This window comes from Eschrichtius robustus, chromosome 13, assembly GCF_028021215.1.
Source record: "Eschrichtius robustus isolate mEscRob2 chromosome 13, mEscRob2.pri, whole genome shotgun sequence".
NCBI lineage: Eukaryota > Metazoa > Chordata > Mammalia > Artiodactyla > Eschrichtiidae > Eschrichtius > Eschrichtius robustus.
This window is the reverse complement of record NC_090836.1, coordinates 101,827,866-101,848,991: the sequence shown is the minus strand read 5'-3', so window position 1 is coordinate 101,848,991 and position 21,126 is coordinate 101,827,866. Positions and strand designations below refer to the sequence as shown.

At 46.3% G+C, this 21,126-nt stretch overlaps 1 protein-coding gene across 1 annotated transcript; it reads left to right on the top strand.

Moving 5' to 3' along the window:
* The first annotated feature begins 1,251 nt into the window (after nt 1-1,251).
* RTL6 (retrotransposon Gag like 6) lies at nt 1,252-7,175 on the top strand. The gene is made up of 2 exons (XM_068561151.1): nt 1,252-1,590; nt 1,808-7,175. Exon 2 carries the CDS (start codon nt 2,122-2,124, stop codon nt 2,839-2,841), a length of 720 nt encoding a protein of 239 aa, XP_068417252.1. The 5' UTR covers nt 1,252-1,590; nt 1,808-2,121; the 3' UTR covers nt 2,842-7,175.
* The last annotated feature ends 13,951 nt before the right edge of the window (nt 7,176-21,126 follow it).

Sequence of the window (21,126 nt, the reverse complement as noted above, 5' to 3'; positions counted from 1 at the left end):
GGGGTAGAGGGGTACAGGACAATTTCTGCATTTGAAATCACCGACCTCGGTCAAGATGAATGCAGCTCCTGCCCCCTTGTGAGGTGGGAGAACCCACAGAAGCAGTTTAAGGAAACATTGTCTCCTTTCTTTCCCCTCTTGCTTTATGTACTAGACATCTTCAGCTGGTCACAAAAGGTGCACTCTTTGTCACACTGGGGTACACACAGTTGTGGGCACAATTCCCATTTTATAGAAGCAAAAACTGTAAAGGCATGAGTGAAGCCGACTCTGCCCAGGCCTGCCAGAGGGGTGCGAGTGGCTGCCAGTAGTTCGGCCTCCTTGAAGACGGTGTCCTCGAAAGACTGGCACGGTGGGCGTCTTTTCTCTCCATCCATGCTCCATCCTGGAATTGACCATTTAGAAGTAGCTCAGCAAGGTCAAGTGGGAAAGGCAACCAGATCCTGAGTCAAATAGCTCATACACTTTGGCCCAGTAATTTCACTCCTGGGCAATTACCCTGGCAAAGCTGGCAGAAGAAGGGGCTGGGATTTATACACAAGTGAGGTTTATAAAACTTCCACATGTAAAATAAGATGGCGCTCTATCAAAAGGGGCATATTAAATAAACTGGGTACACGATTTCATTGGAACATAGGCAGTAATTGAAAACTATGCTTTTGAAATAGCTTTAACGGAAAATGCTCAAATTCAGTGTGCTATTAAGGTCGCAAAACATGTCATAAGGTACAATAATTAATATTTATTTATGGCCGTGCCACGCAGCTTGTGGAATCTTAATTCCCCCACCAGGGATCCAACCCGTGCCTCCTGCAGTGAAAGCGTGGAGTCCTAACCACTGGACTGCCAGGGAATTCCCAATAATTAATATTTCGTAATAGAATATATCATAGAAAAGTGACTGGATGGAACTAGAGAAATATCACTATTTTTTCTCGCAGGTGGAGGGACTCTGAATATAAACTTTTTCAAAAAAGACTTCTCGGATATCAAAATTTGCTACAGTGAATATACACTACATTGAACTTGTATTGAAGTTACAGTATGTAAAGCAAACTTCGTTAAAAAAATTACAACCTATACAAAAAGAGCTTTACTATCAGTCTTAGAAAGAATTTAAAAGAAAGGAAAACACCTATCATAATAATAAAATCAGTCATCACTGATTGGCTGCTGAGGACAGGCACAGAGCAGTTGCCCGGGAGGCGGGGCTGCGCGCGCCATTTCCGGGGCGGGGCCTCGGCCGCGCGCGAGCTGGTGGTCTCCATGGCAACCAGCGGGGCCCGCGCGAGGCGAGCCTGGAGCCGCCACCGCCGCCGCTCAGGCCCCGCCCGCCCGCACCCCGGCCGCTCAGCCACCCGCCCTCCGCCGCGACCCCGGCCCCGGTCCCAGCTCGGCTTGTGCTCCCGCCAGAGGCTGCCCGCGCCTGCCTCCTGCCGCCGCCGCCCCGGCCTGACCTGACCGGGAAGCAGTTCCGGCGGGCCGCCGCCGCCGCCGTGACTCATCTGCCTGCCCGCATTCCCCGATCGGGCCATCTTGGTCGCGGCCGGCGCGGCAGACGGAGCCGCGGAGGAAGCCGCGGAGACCCAGGTACGCGCCCGCCGCCCGCCCCAGGCCCCGGCGCCGCCGCGGGTGCATCGGCCCTTTGTTCTGCCCCAGGTGGGCGCCGGGCCCAGCATAGGGAGGGGGCCTCGGCGGGGGCGCCCGCCTCGCCGCCCGCTCTTTGCTCCTCCCACGCCGCGTCCCTTACTTCTAACCCCCGTTTCCGCAGTCGAAACCTCTTTTAAACCATGTTTTCATCCTTCAGGGCCCAGAACAAGTCCACCCTCCTGTGCAGCCCGCCATGGCCTTGTGAGGGCGGCGATCAAGGAGCCGCATCCGGAGCTGGGGATCCCCAAGTGTCTGCACCCCCTGCCTGGCCTGGCTGTGCTCATCTCGCGGTCCGTCTGCCCTGCCTTCTTGTTTGGGCTTCTCAGCCACGCTGGGTCTTGAACCCTACCCTTTCCTTGATTTCTCTCTGGGTCTACCCAAGTTTAGCATCACAGGTGCTCAGGTTCTGGGATACCCAAACCCCCTTCTCCCGCTTCATCAGTCTCAGCCTTTGGCCGACCTTTGGCCAACATGGTTCAACCCCAGACCGCAAAAGCTGAAACCCCAGCCTCTGCAGCTTCTACCAATGCCCAAATGGATGACGTCATCGACACCCTAACCTCCCTGCGCCTCACTAACTCCGCGCTGAGGCGGGAGGCCTCGACCCTGCGGGCAGAGAAGGCCAACCTCACCAACATGCTGGAGAGCGTGATGGCGGAGCTGACCTTGTTACGCACCCGGGCTCGGATTCCCGGGGCGCTGCAGATCACCCCACCCATCTCGGCCATTACCTCCAGTGGGACCCGGCCGATGACAACGCCTCCAACCTCTCTGCCCGAGCCCTTTTCCGGAGACCCTGGCCAGCTGGCGGGGTTCTTGATGCAGATGGACAGATTCATGATCTTCCAGGCCTCGCGCTTCCCCGGAGAGGCCGAGCGAGTGGCGTTCCTCGTGTCCCGGCTGACCGGGGAGGCGGAGAAGTGGGCGATCCCCCACATGCAACCCGACAGCCCCTTGCGAAACAACTATCAGGGATTCCTGGCCGAGTTGCGGAGAACCTACAAGTCTCCGCTGCGGCACGCCCGGCGCGCCCAGATCAGAAAGACTTCGGCCTCGAATCGAGCCGTGCGGGAACGGCAGTCGCTCTGCCGCCAGCTGGCCGCCACGGGCACGGTGCCCTGCCCTGTGCACCCAGCCTCCAACGGGACCAGTCCAGCCCCGGCCCCGCCCACCAGAGCTCGGAACCTTTAGGAATCGGCCACCACCCTGGTCCGTCTGCCGCCACCCAGGTAGCATACGCCCTTTGCTGCGTAGAAGAAATGTCCGTACCACAGCATCGCCCTTGTTTGAAGACATCCCTTCCTGCCTCTCTTGTTCCAGAAGGACATCTGTCATTGCTCCTGGGCGCCCTGTGACCCACCTTGCTTCCTGGTATTACGTGCTAGCTTGGGACCTCCACTGCATGTTTCCCTTCTCTCGCTTGCAATTCCAGCTCTTCTAGTGACCACAGCTCTGCTGCTCGGTCACGCTGACCCCGCAACACACTTTGGACCATCTGGGCTGACCTTTCCCAGCCTGACCAGGTTCACAGACGCTCCTCTTCCACGCTCTGCAGGCCCCACGGCAGCTCCCCACCTGGTTGCCCTGTTCTCAGTAGTGAGCTTGCTGATGACAGAAAGAAGCCCTTTTGGCCAGGCGGGTGGCTTGATGGGGGTACCTGGATAGGAGAGCCTGGCATCCTGCCCATAGGTGATTGCCAGCCCTGCCGGGGCCCAGTGTAGCAGGCAGGGGCCTCGTCTCTGCTGTCAGCGGCCAAGGATCGCAGCTGGGAGTGTGGTTCCAGCGTTTCCGGGGGGCCAGCTTCACTCTGCACATGAGTATGCAGTCATTGTGCCCCATTGCTGCCACTGGGAAAGACTGATAATGCGGCCTTAGGGGGGAGCCCCCGGAGGCTGCACCCCCATCAACGCCTGGCTTTAGCTGCCAGTGTTCTGATAGCGCCAGGATCGGGGGGAATCCGGAAGTCGCCTGCTAGGAAGGTCGTTGTGACTTGGGATCACTGGGCATTTCCATCAAGCCTCCACAGGCAGCACATACGTGTCCATCCCTGCCCGAGACCCCCGGCAGGCTGAGGGTGGGATCTAGAGGCTCACTTTGCTGCCCTGGACCCCCTGTGGGAATCAGCAGTCCCCCCTACACTTTGCCCCCTGGCACTTGGTGGTGCGCTTGTCTAGCTTGAGACCTGTTCCCTTCTCCCTGCAGGCGGACATGTGGCCTTCACCTCAGCCCCTTCAGTCACACACACGGTCTCTAGGTCTCCAAAGCCTCTGTGTAGCGTGTCCTCCCCAGGCCTGGGCTGTCCATCAGATGTCCAGCCTTTGTCCCAGAAAACATGGACTCAGGGCTGGAGACCCAACTCCTCTGGGACGCATCACTGAACCCTTAAGGAGAGAGGGTGTTTGCCTCTGCAGCCCCGGCCAAGGCCTTGCTGGCATTTGCAAAGGAAAAGAGCTGCGGACTGCCTCGGTCCTAATGCGGTGACGGTGCAGAGCTGGTGCCCGTGTTCTGATTCTGAGGGACAAACCTGTGCCTCTTCGTGGTGGGTGGCCTTGTGCTTCCTCACGGGGGACGCCCAGAATCACTTTCTAAATGAGTCTTGGCCAAGCCCTTTGGACTGTGGTGCTCCTGCCATATTTCAATGCCAAATGGACCACATTTCCATGACCACCCAGGTGGTGGGAGATGGGCTGTCTTACCCTGGGTTCATCTGCCCCTGTTCTGCTGGTCCTGGCCTGACTGCAGGAGGACAGCCTCTGTGCACCCCTGCAGGCCTACGTCTTGGGACCCCCAGAGGTTGGCTCCTAGGGCCCATCCCCTCTTCCTAAGAGTTTCGATGATGCAGGGGAAAGTGCGTTCCTGAAGCAACCACCGCTTACGAGGTCAAGGGTGATCAGTGGTTGCTGGGGTTCGTGGACCACTGCTGCCCACTCATCATAAACTCTGTTAGCCCAGTTGCCCTGCTGAACCACTGCCTGAACACAGGCTTCAGGCCCCCCTGGATTCCAGCCAAGGCTGTTCAGGCGGGACCATGGTGCTCATTAAGCGGGAAGCGGGGGAGGGCACACAGTGGGCCAGTCTTCTGGGGGGCGGGCCCTCCGGTGGGGGGTTGTGCAGATCACTTGCACTTCCTGCTCTATTCTCTTCTGCCTGCCTGCCAGGTGGAGGTGCCCACAGCTGAAGGGGTACAATGACACCCGGGGAAAAGGAGGCCTGCAGGGGTAACTGACACCTTGAAGGTTTCCACGTGGCCCAGCCCAGCCAGGGTAGGAGACCCAGCACGGGAGCAGGGCAGGAACTGCTCGCCAACCCCTGGCTGTGCCCGAGTGGCGTTAGAAGTCCTACTGTGTCTGCATTCGTGCTGCATTTCAGCTGCTGCATGTAAGCAGGCCAGAGCCGCCAGGCAAGGCTGGCCATGCTGCCTGCCTGCTCCCGTGACCGGCCCTCTGCCTGTGGGTCGTCGTGCCCAGCCTGGGCTGCTGCTGCAGCTTCGTCTGGGTTGGTGATTTGGTTGGGTTTTGCCTGTCGGTGCTCACGGTTACGGGCTGGGGACTGGTGCTGTTGGACGTCTGCGACCTTCTTGATCGCTTCCTCAACCTTGGAAACCGGAGTAGATGCGAGGCTTGGGGTTGGACTTGGAAGAAGCCCCACGTTGGGAGCCCCTGGTGGCTCTAGTGGAAGACACCCTAGTCCCCAGCTAGAGAGGATGAGACCCAAGCTCCACGCAGTCCAGAGCGAGAGCAAGTGCCTGGGAGGATGAAGCTGGAGGAGGCAGCGGGGGAGGGCAGCTGCTTTGTACATATTTGGGGTTTATAATTTCTCTAAATTTAAGAGAACAGGTGTTGATTTATTAAAGGGACAGGCAGTTAGTAGTGTTAAACAGTGCATGTGAGGGAAAGTTTTATGTTTTTCATGGTGTTGACATTATTTGGACTATATTGTGTCTGTCTGCTGGTCTCCGTGGTACCCCATCTGGTAAGGAAGCTTCATTGCGTAACAGGGCATCGTTCGAGATCAGATTTAGAAGAAGGGGTGACCTCTGGCCTACTGTATAGTGTGACCTTGGGATTGACTTAATGTCCTGAAGCATTTTGGTGACTTCTAGGAAAAAGCCAAGACCCATCTCACTGGTCCCAGGTGAGTATATAATGAGGAAGTCATGACACGGAGCCCAAAAGTACCCCATGAGGATGCAGGTAAGACTTTCCTGATGCACGAGCTGCTGTTGTCAAGAGGGACAGAAGTACCTGCTGGACCATGATCCTGGCGGTTCGGCCTTTAGGAGGAGGAACAAATGTGGGGAGGGCTGGGCAGGTACTTAGGTTACCTTAAGGGAGCAGCCCCGTGACTGTGAACGAGCACACACACCGGGCCCAGCTACCAGGGGTGGAGTTTGGGCGGGAAGAGGGGAGAGTTCTTAGCAGCTGTCCCTACCATCTTGCAACCAGAGCTGTAAGCCTGAGATCCCCTCTGCTCGGAAAGCCTTAGGTCAGGGGCTTAGAGATGAAGACACAGATGGGGCTCTGGAGAAGGCAACACAGCACCGATTGTTGGGCTGGCAGCAAAAGCTTGCCCGTGCGGGGAGAGGGCTGGGGTTTCGGATAATTCCACCACCCACCACGTGTGGACAGAGCTGATGACTGGGGTGGTCTCGGGGTCCCAGCGTCGGGTGTGGCCATTGGCAGAGCACGGACGCAGTAAAGTGGGTGGGGTAACACCGGCTCCTCGCTGCAACATCAATAACTCCTTTGCATAATCAAGTAACAATGTCCTGGTTGTTTTCATTATCAAAGCCAACCTACACATCATAGAAATTTTGGAAAATAAAGTAGTAGAAAGAAGTACAATTTTAACATTTGGGTGTTTCTCCCAGTCTCTCCCCGCCCCCCGCCCCCCATGGTTTCTCTGCTTTTTGTTTTAACATAGTTGTGATACTACCTACTGTACTGATACAATATCGTGTATTTTCATTTACGTCACGGGCGTTTCCCCGTGTTATCTCTAATTTTGTGTTGAAAGGCCGTGTACCCCTCCGTCAAGCAGTGCCAATGGTTGATCACCAATGTTCTTACTAATTTTTCACCATTAGAAATTGATGCATATCTTTGTGCATAAAGTTTTCCCCAATGTCAAGTTATTTCCTTAGGGTAGATTCTCAGAGGTGGGATTTATTGAATTAAAGAATATGAAAACTTGTGAGGCCATGATTACATACTGACAAATGGTCTCCAGAAATGTTTGTATCCATTTACACTGCCACCAGCAAAGATAAATGTGCTCATTTTACCATCTTGCCAGTACTGAGTATTCTCATCTGGCCAAATACTTGCTAATCTGATGATGAAAAAAGTAACATTGTATTTTAGTTTGCAGTTTTTCGATTTCTAGCAAAGTAGAACATCTTTTCGTGTCAAGCAGTTGTATTTCTTTTGTGGATTGTCGGTGTGCTCTGCTCTTATCTACTGGGGGTCTGATAAATTTGTATGAGCTCGTTATATATTAAAGATATTAACCTGCTGTGTGTCATACTCGTTGCACATGTTTCCACCTTTTTACTTTTTTGTGTGTTTTACTGAAATTTTAACTTGATACGTAGCTGGTCCATTCCCTCACTTGGTCCTGTGCCCATCAGACTCTTAACACAAGGCAGGCACATATATTTGTCCCCTTTGTTCACGGCTGTACCACTGCACTGGTAGCAACGGCTGACGCATAGTAGGTACTCCACAAACGTTTGTGAGACTGGCGTGGATGGATGCGCTGGGCATCTGTGGCACGTCACACAGACCACCCCCGCCCCCGAAGTGCTGGTGGACCAAGAACAGTTCACAGACATTTTGGTCCCAGAATCCCTTTGCACCATTAAAAATCCTTTAGGACCCCAAAGAGCTTCTGCTAATGTAGATTTTGCTTATCAATATTTACCATGTTACAAATTAAAATGGAGAATGTTTCAAAATACTATTCTGCAAATAAACTCATTACCTGATGGCACGAATAGTATATTTTAAAGAAAACTATTTTCTAAAGAAATTCAGTGAGAAGAGTGGCATTCTTTCATCATTTTGCAAATTTCTTTAATGTCTGGCTTAATATCAACAGAAGACAGCTGGGACCTCAGACTTGCCCCTGTACTTCGTCTTTTGCAAGATCACACATCACGTAGCCTCTGAAAAATTCCACCGTACTCTCAGGAGACAGCAAGAGTGGAAAAGACACAGGATATTTTAGTAGTATTACGAAAGCAGGAATACCTTCCAGAACCGGAAAGGGTCCTGCCCACTTTGAGATCCCCTGGTCTGAGAAGAGACAAGAGTAGTCCGTCCTGCAAACACCTCCATCTGTCCTTTGTGGTTTCCTTCACTGCTTTAAACTGAAGGTCTTTGTTTCCCTCTAGAGTTAATAAAGGCACTTCTGGAATTAGTTTGGCTTGTAGTGTGAGGTGAGGCTCCAACTTGACTTTTCCCCAGTTTTTTCTTTATAAATTTATTTTCTTTATTTATTTTTGGCGCGTTGGGTCTTCGTTGCTGCACGCGGGCTTTCTCTAGTTGCGGTGAGCGGGGGCTACTCTTCATTGTGGTGCGCAGGCTTCTCATTGCGGTGGCTTCTCTTGTGGAGCACGGGCTCTAGGCGCGCGGGCTTCAGTAGTTGTGGCACGTGGGCTCAATAGTTGTGGCACGTGGGCTCTAGAGCGCAGGCTCAGTAGTTGTGGCGCACGGGCTTAGTTGCTCTGCGGCATGTGGGATCTTCCCGGACCAGGGCTCGAACCCGTGTCCCCTGCATAGGCAGGCGGATTCTTAACGACTGCGCCACCAGGGAAGCCTTCCCCAATGTTTAAACCCGAGATCACCTACTGACTTCTTTCTCCCCCTCATCCTTGTGTTTCCTCCATCATATCTGAAAATCTTATCTTTTGTGGCGCCGACTTTCCCAATATCTAGTGATCCATCTATTTCCCCCAGAACTTCCCTTTTAAAAATGATTTCAGGTTTATAGTTTGTATTCCTAATAGGGGGTCTTCCCCTTCAGGTTTTCTTAGCTGTTCTCACCAGGTGAACATAAAAATTAATTCTAAATTTTGCCCCGAATCCCAGTGCAGACGCAGGGCTGGCAAATTGTGCATAGGCCAGAGCCCTGGAGGGTGAGGCGGCCGCCGCTTCCTGCCCACGGAAGGCCTTGCCCCTGGGGTTTCAACCAACGTTCCTCTACGACTGGTGGCTGGTTTGCGATCGGGGTGAAGATCTGTGTCCCAACTGGCTAGCCTGCTGCCTAGTCAGGGTCTTCTGCTTGGAAAAGTCTAGAGTGCACACGATGCCCTGCTGGCTGGCCCCGGACGGCTGGTCCTAAGAGGTTTACAAGGGCCTCGCTGTGTCTTTCAAAAGTCCTTCCCTGGGTTCCAGAACATCTGGATGTAGCTGGGGAGTCTTCTGGATTCCAAAAGGTATTGTGTCCCCAGAAACCTGCTGGTCACACTTCAAGCACCCCATTTTAAACCAGTAGAAACTGCTGACTCTCTCAGATCATATCTGAGCAATTCCAAAGACTGGAGGCTCATGTGATCTGCCCGTGAGTTTCCCATGGCCACCTCAGGCTCTGGGCATCTGCTCAAGCCTCTTCCTGTCAAGAAAAGTTAATTTCTAGGCATACACTATAGCAGGGTATCGAGCTGGGCTTTTCCTGTTGTAGCCGAGACCCACGTATGAGAATGAAAGCCTGTACTCTGAACTTTGACAGCTGCTGGCGATCCGTCAGTCCCCGCACTTGAAGGGATGTCTTAGCTCTGTCAGTCTACCGGCACCCAACGGTTGCATAGGCTGGCTGGTTCTTTACCAAACCTGTTTTTCTCCTCTTTCTGGGCAAAAAGCTAGACTACATTCCTCAGCCTCCTTTCCAACCTGGTGGGGCTCAATGATGGAATTCTAACCAGTGGAATGCAGGCCAGAGGGATGCTCTGTGTTCTCTCCCCTTCAACCATTTGATCCACACTGATAGTCAAGGTGACCTTGGAAAACACATAGTGAAGATGGCAGATCCATACCACAGAGACCCCCAGCCACAGTCTGTGGGAGAGCTGCCAGGATCCCCATGGGCCTGGGGCACTGGGCATGACTGGGGGTCAGCTCCCAGCGGTGAGCAGGTGGGAGCAGGGAGTGGGGGAGTGGTGGCGGCCCCAGGAGCCCCCGCGGCTGCTACAGCCTTTCCAGGAGCCCTATGTCCTCTTTCCTCGAGTGGCCCTGACACGAGCACCAATGTGGCCCGGCGAGGGAAGAGCGAAGTCCAGCCAAGAGAAGGCCTCTTCGCCCCTCCAAAGCCACCAGGGTCACAAAGAGCTCCAGCCAACCCTGGGGAGAGGGGATGAGACATGCCCCAAATCGTTTGAGCCAAACATTCTTTAGAAGAAAACAGGGCTTAGTCTTAACAAGAGACTGTTCTACACACAAAAATGACAAGAAAACCTTTTAATGTGGCCAAGATATCATTAGGGGACCTCCTACCTAGTGGGAAGGGGTTTGACAGATCCCACTGGATTGGGGTTTGGAAGAAATAAAATTTTTTCTATTTCTATTCCTAACGAGTTGAGATGCTTCAATAAACCAGTTACACTTAATTCACTTAAATGACGAAACCCCCCCACAAAGCTATGAAATAACAAAACAGGAAAAGCAGAGACAACTCTGGTAGTCTCAGTCTTAAAGGAGCTTTAGGGCATAAAAAGCAGTGCGTCGGAGCGACGCTGCCGTTAGCACGCCGACCGACCGCCCGGAGGGGTTTAGAAGGACCTTTGGAATCTGAATGAGAAAAGGACCGTAGTAACACACAGCTGCGCACCTGCTGTCTGCCAGACATAACAGAAGATGTAAGGGTGAGCAAGACAGAGACTTTGCCTTGTGGAGTCCTCCTTCTTCCAGGAGAAGAGAATGATAAACCCACGTGTATCTCATACAAGGGAGGAGGGTGGATGGGGTCCAAGAAGATCTCTCCAAGGGCTTCATACGGAGCAAAGCCCCCAAGGAAATGAGTGAAGTGGGCTTAGACTCAAGCCTGACTGTGGTCCCAAAGAGGAAAAGTTATTCAAATCTGTGTTTAGTCTTAAAATCTATAGTGCCTTAGACTCAAGGAAGTATTTTTTTTCAGATTTGAGATGACACTGAATATATAATTTTCTGTTCTCCGTAAAACTGACTTAATATGATACACATTTTATCATGTTGTTAAAAAGTTTATTTGAAAATAAGCTAACGATTTCATAATATTTCCTTACATGGAGGTATATAACTTGTGTAGCTGTTCTTCCCCGGGCTGGCTTCATTTTTTAAAAATCAGGATATAATTTACACCCAGTGAAGTAAGCCGAACTTAAGTGCATACTTCGACGTGCTTTGACAAATGTATGCACCCGTGTCACATACCCCAAATCAAGATGTAGAACATTCCTATCACTTCAAAAATGTCCCTTGTGCCTTCAGCCTCTCCCCACCGCTGCCAGGCAACTGCTGTTTTAATATCTATGCCCATAGATTAGCTTTGACTCTTCTGGAACTTCATATCGATGGATTCATGAAGTGTGCACTCCTTTGTATTTAAGCTTCTTTTGCTACTATGATGTGTGTTTTTTTTTTTTAATTTATTTAATTTATTTATTTTTGGCTGCGTTGGGTCTTCGTTGCTGCGCGTGGGCTTTCTCTAGTTGTGGCGAGCGGGGCTACTCTCCGTTGCGGTGCGTGGGCTTCTCATTGTGGTGGCTTCTCTTGTTGCAGAGCACGGGCTCTAGAGCGCAGGCTCAGTGGTTGTGGCTTGCGGGCTCTAGAGCGCAGGCTCAGTAGTTGTGGCGCACGAGCTTAGTTGCTACACGGCATGTGGGATCTTCCCGGACCAGGGCTCGAACCCGTGTCCCCTGCATTGGCAGGCGGATTCTTAACCGCTGCGCCACCAGGAAAGCCCTACTATGATGTTTTGAGATCCATCCGTGTTGGTGTATGTATTAGTAGTTCATTACTTATTATTGCTGATTAAAGGTCCACTTCATTCTGTAGACAGACCCTACCTGTTTTGCCATTCATCTGTTAACGGACATCTAGGCTACTTCCAGGTTGAGCAAACACAAATAAAGTTGCTATGGACGTCCCCAGAAAAGTCTTTTTGTGCACATATGTTTGCATTTCTCTTGGGTAAATACAAGGAGCTGAATTGCTGGGTCATAGGTAAACTGTATAACCTTATAAGAAACGGCCAAACTGCCTTCCAGGGTGGATGCACCGTTTGACGTTCGTGGTTGTGTGTATGAGTTCACATTGGCCCAGCTTCCTCTCTTCCCTTGCTGTTGTCAGTCATTTTCATTTCTGCCGTTCTGGTGGGCGGGTAGCAGTATCCCATGATGGTTTTACTTTACATTTCCCTGATTTCTAATGATTCTGAGCCTTTTTTTTTTTTTTTTTTTTGCTAACCATTAATATATCTTCTCTCCCCCCACCCCGATGTTTTATGAAAAATATCAAACACACATAAAAGTTGAAAAAAACTGTATCATAAACATCCATACATCCACCAACTACATTCTACAATGAACATTTTGCTAAATTTGCTTTATTCCATAAGCATCCATCCTTCCATCCATCCTCAATAATATGTCTTACTTTTAATGCATAGGGCAGTAAGTGAAAGATATCAGTAGACTTTACCCCTAAGCACTTAGCATGCATACCACTAACTAGACTTCCAAGTTTGTTTACAGTTCTTTTTTTTATTGGCAGAAGGGGGCTTAATTCACATACAGTGAAACCATCTGGGGAGTTTTGGAAAATGCATCCACCACTGTCACCCAAGCCCCTCTCGAGATACAGAACATCACCACACAGAAAATTCCCTAGTGCTTCTCCCAGTCTTAAATACTTTTGTCAATCCCCAAGACACAAAAATATTCTGAAATTCCTTCTAAAAAATTATAATTTAAACTTTTAAAAAGATTTTATTGAAATATAGTTGATTTACAATGTTGTGTTAGTTTCAGGTATACAGCAAGGTGATTCAGTTATACATATATGAATAGCTATTCTTTTTTAGATTCTTCCAGTATTAACTTTTACATGTAGGTTTCTGATTCATCTCAAAAAAGTATTGTGTGGATGATATGAGATGGGGTTGAAATTTGTTTTTTTCCCATGTGGACATCCAATCGCTTTAGAATAACTTGTTGAAAGATGCTCTGTTTCTCCATTGGATCGCTTTGGTGACTTTGTTTAAATCAAACGACCTAATAGAGTTGGTCTGCTTCTGGACTCCTTCTGTTTCATAAATCTATTTGTCTGTTCCCATGCCAGCACCATGCCGTCTTGATTACTGTGACTTTGTAGTAAGCTTTGAACTCAGGATGTGTAAATGCTGCAATGATGTTCTTCCTTTTCAAGATTGCTGTGGGTACCCTACATCTGTGCTCTCCAGTTAGTAAGTCGCTAGACGCATGTGGCTGTTTAAATTTATTAAAATTAAGTAAAATGAAAGATTTAGTTCCTTGAATATAATAACCATATTTTAAGTGCTCACTAGAGCATTTCTGCTATCATAGTTCTATGTTAGGTTCTTTGCAATTCCATATAAATTTTATAATCATTTCATCAATTTCTATTAAGGACGCCTGCTGGGACTCTGATTGGGAAGGAATTGAATCTACAGATTAAAGTGGTTGGAACCTGACATTTTAATAATGTTGAGTCTTCCAATACATGAATATGGTTTATTGCTCATTTTGTTTAGAATTTCTTTAATTCTCAGCAGTTTTGTAGTTAATGGCCTATCACATCTTTTGTGAATGTATTCCTAAGGATTTTATGATTCTGGATGCTATTTTAAATGGAATTTTTAAAACAATTCATTTTGCAATTGTTTCTTGCTAAGGTATAAAACCCAAACTAATTTTTACATTTGCTTTTATTCTGTGACTTTGCTAAATTCATGCATTAGTTCTGGTAGTTATTTCCCAGGCTCCTTAGGATTTTCTACACTCACAATCATATTGTCTGTGAATAAAGAGAGTTTACATCTGTCTTTTCATTCTGGATGCCTTTTATTTTTCTTTCTCGCCTTTTTGTGCTGCCTAGGACTTTCTAATACAGCGTCAGACAGAAGTCACAGAGCAGGTAGCCGTGTGTTATTCCTGACTTGGGGGAACATGGTCGATATTTCACCTTCGCTGTGATGATGAGTAGTAGGTTTCTCATACATGCCTTTCAACAGATTCATGAGATTTCCATCGATCTCTCATTTGTGAGAGTTCTTTTTTTACAGTCACAAATGGATGTTGAATTTTGTTAAATGCTTTTTCTGCAATTTAAACAATCATATTTTTTCTCTTTTATCCTGTTAACATGGTGAATTAAACTGACTGATTTTCCGATGATAAACCAACCCCGCATTCTCGGGATAAACAAAACTTGGTAATTGAGTATAATCCTTTTTATAAGATAGTGCGTTTGCTTTGCTAATATTTTAAAGTACATTATGTGTTTTTTTGTTTTTTTGTTTTTTATAAGGGAAGCTCCAAGGAGGCGTTTTTTTTTTTAAGGATATTATCTATTTATTTATTTATTTATTTATTTTTATTTTTGGCTGCGTTGGGTCTTCGTTTCTGTGCGAGGGCTTTCTCTAGTTGCGGCAAGCGGGAGCCACTCTTCATCGCGGTGCGCGGGCCTCTTTACTATCGCGGCCTCTCTTGTTGCGGAGCACGGGCTCTAGGCACGTGGGCTTCAGTAGTTGTAGCACACAGGCTCAGCAGTTGTGGCTCACGGGCTCCAGATGCGCAGGCTCAGTAGTTGTGGCTCACAGGCCTAGTTGCTCCGCGGCATGTGGGATCTTCCCAGACCAGGGCTCGAACCCGTGTTCCCTGCATTAGCAGGCAGACTCTCAACCACTGCGCCACCAGGGAAGCCCCTCCTTATGAGTTTGTTATCAGTAGGGATATTGGTCTGTCATTTTCTTTTCTGCAGCGTCTCTGTTATTAGGGTTTATGCTCACCTCATAAAAGGTTGGGAGCTGTTCCTCTCTGTTTTCTGGAAGAGTTTGTGTAAGATTAGATTATTTCCTCCTTAACTGTTTGGTAGAAGTAAAACTACCCGGGCCTGGAGTTTTCTCGTGGTAATAAGGTGTTTGCTAGGGAGTTCAGTTTCTTTAGGGGCTCGATGGGACTGATCAGCCATCTATTTCTTCTTCAGTGAGCTTTGGTAACGTGTCTTTTGGGGGAATGTGTCCGTTTTATCCAAGTTAGCAAATTCACTTGCATAAAGTTGCTGATAATATTCCTTAATTACCTTTTTGAAGTCTATGGGATCTCGAGTGTTTTCCCCTCTTCTATTGCCTAATATTGTGTCTTTTTTAAACATTCTGATTAGATGTTTATCAATTTTACTGATCTTTGCAAAGTACCATTTTTTATTTCATTGATTTACTCCATGTTTCTGTTTCCCATATCATTGATTTCTGCTCTTTGTTTTATTTTTTTAGTTGAAGTATAGTTGATTTGCAATGTTGTGTTAATTTCTGCTGCACAGCAAAGTGATTCAGTTATATATATATATATATATATATATATACACACATTCCTTTTCATATTCTTTTCCATTATATTTTATCACAGGATATTGAATATTGTTCTCTGTGCTTATACAGCAGGACCTTGTTGTTTATCCATTCTACATGTAATAGTTTGCATCTACCAACCCCAAATTCCCAGTCCATCCCTCCCCCAACCCCCTTCCCCCTTGGCAACCACCAGTCTGTTCTCTATGTCCCTGATTTCTGTTTCTGTTTCATAAACAGGTTCATTTGTGTCATATTTTAGATCCTACATGTAAGTGATATCATATGGTATTTGTCTTTCTCTTTCTGACTTACTTTATTTAGTATGATAATCTCTAGTTGCATCCATGTTGCTGCAAATGGCATTATTTTGTTCTTTTTTATGGCTGAGTAGTATTCCAGTGTATACATATACCATTGTGTATACATATACCATTTTATATACATATACCATTTTATATACCATTGTATATGCATATACCATTGTATATATGTACCACGTCTTCTTTATCCATTCATCTGTCGATGGGCATTTAGGTTGTTTCCTTGTCTTGACTACTGTGAATAGTGCTGCCATGAACATTGGAGTGCACATATCTTTTTGAATTATAGTTTTGTCCAGATATATGCTCAGGAGCGGGATTGCAGGATCATATGGTAGCATTATTTTCAGTTTTCTGAGGACCCTCCGTACTGTTCTCCATAGTGCCTGTACCAACTTATATTCCCACCAACAGTGTAGGAGGGTTCCCTTTTCTCCATATCATCTCCATCTGTTTTTATCTGGATTGTTCCCTTCCTTCTGCTTACTCTGGGTTGAATTTGCTCTTCCTTTTCACATTTTGCAAGATGGAAGATGCCTTTTGCTTATCTTCTTCAGAAGCAGTGGGTCTTCCCCGGGCCTTGCAGTTGGGAGGACTTCCTGCTGTTCCCCGGGGCTTGAGGCTTTCTTTGATATAAGAGGAGTGTCTGGAAAAGGGAGTGGTCTTGCAAGTTTATGTATCAAAGGAAGCACAGCTTTCTCTGGCCTCCTGTCCTGTCCCCACTGTTCCTTGTGGTCACCAAGCCTGGGCCAATGGAAAAAAGCTGGTGTGTGAGCATGGCCTCCACTGTGTCTGGGGCTCCTGGTCATTCTAAACGGTCACAGTAGCCCATAAGCATGTGAGAATTTATTAAAATGTTAGCTGTTTTCTCCTGGCCTGTCGTTGTGGTGCCCTTTCACCTGTGCTTTGCTGAAGGTGGAGAAGCTGGTGACCCCACCTCCGTTCAGAGGGGCTGCCGCTGTTTAGAATTCCCCTCCCTTCGCTTCCTTGTGATCTGAGCCCTCTCATGGGCTCAAGAAAAACTGTGATTTTTGGAGATTACACAGCTTTTTCTCGTTAGGTTGGGAGTGATGTTTTCTTGCAGTTTTCTATACCCTGAACCTGACTTGGCTTTTTTTTTTAAAGTTATGTTTCCTATTTTATTGAACATATATTCAAACTCATAAAATATTTTAATTATTTTTTTTTGCCAGAAGATTATTGGAAAATATAAATCCATTTTTTTCTTTTTTTAAAAATTATTTTTGGCTGCGTTGGGTCTTCGTTGCTGTGCGTGGGCTTTCTCCAGTTGCGGCGAGCGGGGGCTACTCTTCGTTGCGGTGTGTGGGCTTCTCATTGCAGTAGCTTCTCTTGGTGCAGAGCACCGGCTCTAGGTGCGTGGGCTTCAGTAGTTGCAGCACGTGGGTCTAGAGCACGCAGCCTTCAGTAGTTGTGGCGTGTGGGCTCAGGAGTTGTGGCTCACGGGCTTAGTTGCTCCTCGGCATGTGGGATCTTCCTGGACCAGGGATCAAACCCGTGTCCCCTGCATTGGCAGGCGGATTCCTAACCACTGCACCACCAGGGAAGTCCTATAAATCCATTTTTATTTCTGCTTGGGTGCAAGTTTCCTGCTGACACGCGTTCTCGTTATTCAATCAATAACCGATTGTGTTGGATTAAAGTCACAAGAACACATTGTGAATTCACCGGAACCAAAAACATTTAATTATAATAGTGAACACTCTTTTTGTAAGCCTCACCCTTACTAGTAGCCCAATAGCTTCTTTTTTTTCCTTGGGGACTATAAAATATTTTAAAATTCTGTTAGAGAATACACAAGCAGGAAATGTTAGAAGAAAATTTATCTGAACAACTTAAAAGAGAAGACAGTCTCTGACCAGCAGAAGCTTATAATTTGGTAAAAGACTCAAAGAGTAGGTATAAGTGTTTGATAAAGCCATAGGACAGAGGGGAAGGAGAAATTCATATTTTCTGAGGAGTTCAAGAGATACTCCCTAGGGTCTTCATGTCTTTAACTCCTAGATATTGGACTGACTTGGCTTTTTAAAAACAATTAAGAAGAGAAAGAAAAATAACTTCTTTTATTCATGATTCATATTGTTTTCAATTTAAAATAGTTGTTAGAGCACATTTTCCCTCACCACTGTACCTTTTCAAAAATGTATTGGCTATTCATACCCACTTTTTATTTCTCATGAACTTAACTTTCCATAATGTTTATCAATTTGTTCTGTTTTATAAAAGTAATACGTGATCATTGTAGAAAATTTAGAAAATAGAGTATAAAGTATAAGTAGAGTATAAAGGAAACAATAAAATGAAAGAGATCAGTTTTAAATATAATTAAGTACAAAATAATGTATACATATAAAAAAAAATTAAACAGTGCAGAAACATATAGGGTAAAACTCAAGGTAAGCCTTATATGCACGGTTAGCATTTTGGGTGTCCCTTTCAGACCTTTTGCAACGTAAACACATATGTGGAACCTAAGGCAGCTCCCTCTCACGGTCCTACAAGTGCAAGGTCACCGGGGGATGGGGGGCACCCCTTAAACCCTGCACCTCGTTGCTCTCACCAAGTCCAGCCCAGCTCTTCGACGAAGTATTGGGTTTCCCTTTACTTGGGTCTTGTGCCTTTCTTGTTGTAGTTACTTGGCTTAATGGCATCACATTTACTGTGCATTCTCTATCTGATTATTACTGGGTTTTACCCTCTTTTTCAACTTAGAGGCAACAACTCTCAATTATCCGTGGTTCCAGTAGTTTCCTACTGGTGCTTCTGGGCTTCCAGTAAGATCAGCATCTCCTGGGTAGATGAGAAGGTCTGTCTCCTCACTGAGAACATCACCTACTGGTTTATCTTCCTGTTAAATTTAATTGGCTGGAATTTCTGGTATTAGGTAACAGAGGTGATGAATGACATTTTTATCCCAGATCAGCTGCTTACTTCTACTTTAATCCTTTTTGGGGACCTGAATAGAAAATTGTCCATTTCATGGAGATTTTCAGATTTACCAGCATAAAATTGTGCATGGTATTCTCCTAGGCTTGGAAAATCATCTCTGTAACTGTAACATCCTTTTTCTTCTTCTTAATCTATTTTCCTTTTTATAATGATTTGGTTGGTCAGAGTTGGACTATTGTATTATTTATTTTTAAAGAATCAGCTATTGATTTAACACATTGCTTTTCTGTTTTATATTCATGAATTTCTGCTTATGTTTTTATCACTTCCTTCCTTCAACACCAGCACTTCCTAATAAGCCAAAGAATCCACTTTCCAGTTTGCACATTAAAAAAATTTAAGTTTCCTGGGCTGTAGACAGGTATCGGGAGGAAACAGGATTCTGAAGCAATTAAGTCAGGGAAACAGTGGATTAAATACAGTTCACTCAGGACTTCCCTGGTGGTGCAGTGGTTAAAAATCTGCCTGCCAGTGCAGGGGACACGGGTTTGATCCATGGTCTGGGAAGATCCCACATGCTGCGGAGCAACTAAGCCTGTGAGCCACAACTAGTGAGCCCGCACGCCGCAACTACTGAAGCCAGCGTGCCTAGAGCTCATGCTCCACAACAAGAGAAGCCACCGCAATGAGAAGCCCGCGCACCACAAAGGAGAGTAGCCCTGGCTCGCCGCAACTAGAGAAAGCCCATGCTCAACAACGAAGACCCAAAGCAGCTAAAAAAATAAAAATAAACAAATAAATAAATACAGTTCATTCCTTTCCCCACTCCCCCACCAGAATTATTCTCAGAAACCTAAAAGCACCAGTGTTCATTTAGAATGTCAGAGGACAGTCAGCTTAAGTTCTGCCCAACTAATTTATTAGAATACAGAATCCTTTTCTTCCCTCTGATCATCTTTTAAGCCTAAGATGTCTCAGAATTCACATTGGGAAATGCTCCTCTAGTGCTTAATTGTTCCATTTGATGTGTCTAGTGTCTCTGTCTCTGTCTCTCTCTGTCTCTTTGTCTCCTGCCTCTCTATCTCTCTCTGTCTCTCTGTCTCTTTCTCTCCTTCCCCTGCCCCCTGAGCCCACTGAAGATCACCTTGGATCCTGATTCTGCCATCTCCACGTGTCATTGAGATAGATGAGAAACATGGTCGTGGATGATGTGGAAAACACACCTGTACAAGGTCTACTGGTTACAAGGCATGGCAGGAGCGTGCCCTGCTGATACCTTGACTTCAGCCCAATGTAACCCATTTTTATCTTCTGGCCTCCAGACTGTACAAGAATAAATTTGTGTTGGTTTAAGGCCGGCCCCAAGTTTGTGATAAGTTGTTACAACAGCTATAGGAATCTAAATAGAGGTCAATATGGGAACAATTGTTTCCAATTTAATATGAAATTTTACATGAAATGGATAAATTTCTAGAAAAATACAGCACTCCAAAATTGGCACAAAAAGAAAAGGAAAATCTGAATCTGTAACTAAAAACCTTCCCACAAAGAAGACTCCAGGTCCAGATGGTTTCACCAGAGAATTCTACCTTACATTTAAGGAACAAGAATGCTACCCTTACACAAACCCTTCCAGAGAAAGAAAAAAGGGAAGATTGCCCAACTCACTTTGTGAGACCAGTTTAACTTGATATAAAAAAGGGAAAAGGATAATATGAGAAAGAAAAATTACAGGCGAATCTCACTCATGAACATAGATGCAAAATTCTAAAGAAAATATGCAAAAAAACCCAACCAAACTACAAGGTAGATTTAATATTATGAACACAAATGTTATTTGTTAAATTAGCAGATTAGAGGAGAAAAATTATTTGATTATATTAGTGGACGTAGAAAAGGCATTTGATAAAGTTCAATATCCACTCACGAAAAAAGGAACTCTTAGAAAACTAGGAATATAAAGAAATTCCTTAATCTGTTAATCTGTTAATCCACCAAAAATCTATAGAAGATACATATTTATTGGTAAAATGATGAAAGCTTTTCTTTTAAGATTGGCAGCAAGGGAAAGAGGCTTGCTATCCCCACTTCTCTTCAACATTGGACTGGGGGTCCTAGCCAGTGTGATACGGCAATGAAAAGAATGAAATCACAGGGACTGGAAATGTAGCAACAGATTTGTCTTTATTCACATAAAATGTGACTATATATGTCTCGACTTATAGAGATGCTATAGGTAAATTATTAGAATCAACAAGAGTGTTTAACAAGTCAACATACAAAAGTCAATTGGATTTCTATATACCAGAAATGAATAGAAAATGAAAAGTTTAAAAGATACCATTTAAATACTATGAAAAAGTGTATGCTGAGACAACTTAGTTGAAATGGACAGATTCATAGGAAGATACAAACTATCAAAATTGACTGGAAGAAATAGAAAAGCTGAATATATAAGGAAAGAACTTGATGTTAGCAGTGTAGAAAACTTCCCACAAAGAAAGCCCAGGACCAGATGGCTTCACTGGTGGAGGAATTAATACCAATTCTTTATAAATTCTCTCCCAAAAAAATCAAAGAGGAGGGAATACTTCACAACTCATTTTGAGGTCAGTAATACTCTTATACCAAAACCAGACAAAGCTATCACAAGAAAACTACAGACCAATATCACTTAAGA

Bases quoted from the DNA above. Each gene is read 5' to 3' on its own strand.
- RTL6 (XM_068561151.1), top strand. From the start codon at position 2,122: ATGGTTCAACCCCAGACCGCAAAAGCTGAAACCCCAGCCTCTGCAGCT.